Source organism: Aureococcus anophagefferens (assembly GCF_000186865.1).
Source record: "Aureococcus anophagefferens unplaced genomic scaffold AURANscaffold_51, whole genome shotgun sequence".
NCBI lineage: Eukaryota > Pelagophyceae > Pelagomonadales > Pelagomonadaceae > Aureococcus > Aureococcus anophagefferens.
The window spans coordinates 176,978-182,375 of record NW_008705604.1 but is presented as its reverse complement, the minus strand read 5'-3'; the positions used below and the strand labels follow the sequence as shown (position 1 = coordinate 182,375).

The window sequence follows — 5,398 nt, the reverse complement described above, 5'->3', positions numbered from 1 at the left end:
CGTCGCGCATCTTTGCGTTCTGGCGGGGCTGCGCGCCCGAGAAGACACTGAGAGGCCATCGGGCAGCTTCGCGCCCGTAAAGCTTTACCGGATCCGAACAAGTGAAACACCATCTCAGCCACCGTACTTGAAAGCATGCCCCCCCCCGCCTCCGCCTCATGCCCCCCCCCCTTTTCTGTGCAACAAGCATAAAACGCAGTGGTCACAGTCAAATGATAGGACGAAAGCGGACTAACAAGCAAGATGATGATCAATCCGAGACGGCAGTTGTGACGTCACCAGCCCGATCGATCATGCGACAAGAATCACGACGCTGGTCGACGGCGGATCGAACGACGGACAATTTGCGTGGTCATTTGAAACGTCGTATCTCCCTGTCAACAAAACTTTTCAGCACGCATCTTGGCGAAGATCGTGACCCGAAGTCACCAACGAGTCTTTTTGGCAAGAAAGTTACTAGGGAGCGGCGAGGTAACCGACCGGAGGAATCGGAACAGAGGGTTCGCATGTTGATGTCAGCAGAGATGTATGACCGAATCACGCGCGCCCAGAAGCAGGAGCGTGATCATGATTCAATGGTGAATCAATTCAAGCTGCGCACGACACCCACTGGCCTTCAGGGCGACTCGATGTGGATCAACTTCGCTTTGAGCTCACCTCAAGGACTAGGCATGCTGGCACCGCGAAAGCGTTGGTCCCCAAATGGTTGGTCCCACGCAGCTAGGGTCGCTCTTTTGCTGACAACGCTTGGTCAAGAACGTGACCTTTTGACTCAATACCAAAATCAAAATATGGCACATATTGTGGCACGCCTACGTGAGCAACAAATCCTGGACTTCATGAAGACAACGTGTTCGATCCTAGTCCTGACGATTGCCGACTACTACCAGATCGCGGCCGAGCTTGCAGAACTCAGATCTCTTCTTGAGAATTTCTTGCAGCGGTCCAATGCAAATTTCGAGATGCATAGTCAGCACGAGATACTTTTCCCGTTCAACTCGCTCGAATCGCTCAAGGTTCAGTTGAAAAAGCTCCAGGCTGCAGAGGTTTCAGACGGCTGGCACGCCTGTGTTAAAAAATGCGTTGCTCAGAATTTGCGAACAATGAACAGTAGTAATGATCGATCGCTTGACGCTATGGTTGACCAACAGCAGTTTGTTCAGCCCTTTCAACCTGAGGGTCCTGGCATGCTGGCTTGGGAGATGTTTATTCTCATTCTGCTCTATTGCCAGTTCCTGATGGTGCCGTTTCTGCTTTCATATCCAATGCAGCGACGTGAGGTCTTCTTTGACCTCATCGCAGAGACTTTTCTTTTTCTCGACATCCTGGTTCACTTCAATCTGGCCTATTTTGCGGCACCTCGAGATTCGACGGAAAGATTTTCAACTGATTTTATGCCTGATGGAACCACACGACCATCGATCAAGAAAACGCCAATCCTTGTTCTAGATCGGAGGCTCATTGCATTGCATTACGTCTCGGGCCATTCGTTTTATCTCGATATTATATCAGCTTCTCCTATCATTATATCGATATCCGCAATTTTTGACGGCAAATCAGTCTACAAATATGCTTCTGTGAAGCTCCTTAAGTACGTTCGCATGTTTGACAAAGAGCGAATGACGAGCGTCACTCGGAAAGTGCCAGGCCTCGTGTTCCAGCAACATGCGCGGCAATCTAGCCGATACACATCACTCCTGAAGCTTGCCAGCTTGCTTTCAATTATTGCAATTACCATGCACATACTTGCCTGTGTCTGGCATCTCATCACACCGCAACATCACTGGGAGCTCCGATATAATCAACACAATGACACAGCTGCTTTCCTATCGTACTCAAAACTTCAACGGCGAAAGCTCTATCTCATGTCCTATTATGAGTCTATTCTCATTCTCATGGGTGAGCAAATTAATATGTCTCAGATCAAGGAATATGTTTTTGCGATCATCTCGACTGTTCTTTTCTCATTCCTCCTAGCCATCATCTTTGGTGAAGTCGCGATGTTCATTGCCAACTTTAACGAGCTCCCTTTCGCGTACTCCCAGAAGATGTCCGAGTTACACGAGAGCATGAGCACGAAGTCGCTCCCCCGTGTTCTCCAGGACCGCGTCTATGCCTTCTACGACTTTTTATGGAGAGAGCACAAGACACTGAATGGCAGGCTTAAAGTTGCCGAATTTCTCCCAGAACTCACATCAAACCTGGCCATCGAGGTGCGTCTGTTCTGGTGCAAGGACATGCTCCTGAATGTGCCCTTCTTCCAGCTTTTCCCCCCACCAATTGTCCAGCAGCTTGTTGTGACCGTTGATATAAATTTTTACATGCCTGATGATTATATAGTAGTGGCAGGTGGGATCGGCCATGAAATGTTCTTTCTGAAGAAGGGGAAAGTCGATATCTTTCGTGTCGACGAGACAGAAATAGAAATATCTGATGATTTTGCGGTTCCAAAACCTGCAAGTGGTGTTAACGGCCACGCGGTCATAGAAGAGCAAAGGCGCAATCCTGGCCGCAGTTTCATAAACTCTGCAAAATCGACGACACGCTCAATATCAACTGGTGTCAAAAATGCCGCCCTTCAGGGTGTTAGTACAGTAAAACAGGCAATGCCTGCGCGAAAACGTGGAGCTTCTGCTCTTGAGGTAGAACCACCAATTCATACTCCACCCGAGAGGCAATTCAAGTGTTACACGGCCAGTGAGATGAGATGTCTCCCAACAGAACTCCAAATGAATGTGACCGCTGCGAGGCTTTCGGTAGAAAAATCTGTTCGGGTCCGTCGCATGCAGCGCGAGCAGATCCTCAGGACACTCAAACCTGGCGATTTCTTCGGTGAGATTGCGCTCATAAGCCAGTGCCCAAGAACTGCCACAGTCAAAGCTCGGTCTTTCATAGAATGCGCCATCATCCTCCGCAAAAATATTGAAAACATGCTCCTCGATTATCCGCATAAGCATGCAAAAACGCTGGCCATCATCAAGGCTCGCTACAAGGCAGGAGAAAAACTTCAACTGGACCAACACAGATCTAATGCTGCGATCGCAAGCTACAGCGATCACAAGAGAGCAAAAGCCTCGGTGCTGAAGCTAAACATGAGTAATTCGAACAGTACAACGATGGGCTCGGGGATTACCTGCGGGGTCGGGGGCTGCTCCAAAGTCCACATTGACGTTTGCAACCAGCTCACGCAGGTTGAAGCCTCCACACAGGGTCTCGGGGGCAGGGTCATACGCCTCATTGATGCTAAATTAAGCAGGAAGTCTAGCCAGATTGCGCGATCCGGAGGACGACCCACTCACGTATTCGCCCAGTGCGACTCAACATCTTGACGACGTGTGCAGGTCCTGCGGGGACTTTGGCACACGCCAGGGGTTCCCACCAATTTTGTGGACGTCACTGCACGGTAGCCTATATGCCCAATCCGCACCACCTTACACTGGGGTCTGCGTTTCACGTCTGCAGCTCACGGGGGGATTGCAATTTCGTCAGCTACCTGGCAGTAGCAAGGGAGCTCCATTGAGCAGGGCTGAGCCGCGTTCGGCAGCTTTGTTCTCCTGCTCGTTGTGCTCTCTTACAATCACCACACGCACGTGTCCTCCCCTGCGAATCCATGCAAGGACAAAAACAACCATGGGGCTACGGCTAGGTACCAAAACACGCCAAAAAACGCGTTTAAAAACGCCAAAAGAAACGTGGCCGGCGTCGCGTAGGGCTGCGCCAAAAACAACGTGGCCGGCGTAATTTACGTGAGACACGTGGTACGTGGTACTTTTTTTTTACTCAATTTTTTTCTAGTCTTGTCAAAGGATTGTAAGGCCCTTCAACTAAAATACTAAGTAGATATTACCTCTGATCTCCCCGGGTAGCCTAGGGGCACTAGCGCGGACCCTCAGCCTGGATAACACCAAGGCAGCCCTCGCTAGATGTGAGATAAGGAAAAAGGGATGACTTGGCGACTGGGAACATCATCCGGCGAAAACAAAAAAACAAAAACAAAAAGCTCCGCGTAAAAAACGCGCAAAACACGCGCAAACACGCGCAAAAAAGCCGTGGCGACGGCTCTCGTAAAAACGCCGTCGCGTAATTTGGGACCTAGGACTACGGCGCCGCGGCCCTTACTAGTAGGAGTACTATGATGATACTATAGCATCCAAGGCTACCACCATGCTCCCTAGCGATGCTCCCTTACCTACCCTCATTGCACTACAACCCCACAGGCACCGAACGCGGGAAACTCGACGCTTTCTAGTTTGGACCCCCGACTAGCATACCTGCGCCACGTTGGAACTATCCGACACATTGTGTTTTGAAGTTGTAGCAGGACTTTTTTATCCGAACCGGTAGTGGGGGGCTCCTTCTCACGTTGTACCTCGCTAATAAGGCCACGCGAAAATTCACTCCACACTTCCTGGAATCCACGTGGTAAGGCGGACCAGTCGGGATGACCCGGGTTTCTTCGTCAGGCTTATGCCCCCGCCCGCGCCTCCCAAGGGCCCCCTGGCTTATTCGCTCGCGAAACAAGCACGCGAAGATCGGGGCTATATTCCTGTCTCTGGAAGCTGGCACCGTGAGCTGATACAAGACGGGCATGTGCCAAGTGGTGCGCGTCCTTGCGTTGATTTGGCGCCGGCTGGAGGCATGCGGCGGCAAAATCAATGACCTCCAATAGCTTGGATGACGATGAGGAAATGCGGCCAGGCGGTGGCGTTCCAAAAGAGGGGGGGGCTTTTCGAACAATGATGGTACGCGGGTCTACGCTGCGTCCATAAGGAATTGTACCATAGAACATCTCGTACACGCAGATACCGAGGGCCCAAACGTCGCGTGCCACCGATCGAGCCTCGACTACCGTGGGTCGATCGCAGCAGCATTCTGGAGCTAGATAATGCAATGTGCCAGCCACAAATTTCTCAAGGTGGAACTTTGAATCCTCGCCCAATCTTGATAATCCGCAGGCAACGCCGAAATCCGCAAGCTTGGCGATGCCCCTAGAGAGCAAGAGGATGTTACTTGACTTGATATCGCGGTGGCAAATTCCCATGTCATGGATATGCGCAAGAGCATGGGTGACGCAGGCGCATATGGCGCCGATCTCATCCGTAGATTGAATTCCCAGCAGGGCATCACCGACTGTTCCGCCATCACATAATTCCATTACGAGCCAGAACTCGTCGTTGTATGTATAGCTGGTTTGGAGAGTAACGACGAATTGTGATTGCACGTGCATCAAAATCGCCCTCTCCATCACAAGTCGCACCGCTGCTTCTTCGTACTTTTTATTCTCGTATTGGTTCACAGTTGTGACCTTTGCAGCGACAGCTCTCCTTGATAGTTCCCAGAATCCTCGTCTTTGCTCACATTGCACGACGATACCAAAACTTCCCCGACCAATGATCCG

At 50.9% G+C, this 5,398-nt stretch overlaps 2 protein-coding genes across 2 annotated transcripts; one reads left to right on the top strand and one right to left on the bottom strand.

The window, feature by feature from the left end:
- Positions 1 to 4: 4 nt before the first annotated feature.
- AURANDRAFT_72675 (hypothetical protein) lies at positions 5 to 3,948 on the top strand (the record flags this gene model as incomplete). Its single annotated transcript, XM_009043334.1, has 5 exons — positions 5 to 133; positions 220 to 3,310; positions 3,342 to 3,403; positions 3,711 to 3,810; positions 3,867 to 3,948. The coding sequence occupies 4 exons, from the start codon at positions 294 to 296 to the stop codon at positions 3,946 to 3,948; spliced, it is 3,261 nt and encodes a 1,086-aa protein (XP_009041582.1).
- Positions 3,949 to 4,576: 628 nt separating this feature from the next.
- On the bottom strand, positions 4,577 to 5,398 carry AURANDRAFT_13218 (hypothetical protein; the record flags this gene model as incomplete). Its single annotated transcript, XM_009043329.1, has 1 exon — positions 4,577 to 5,398. A coding segment is annotated over one exon (822 nt), but the record flags the coding sequence as incomplete, so codon positions are not given.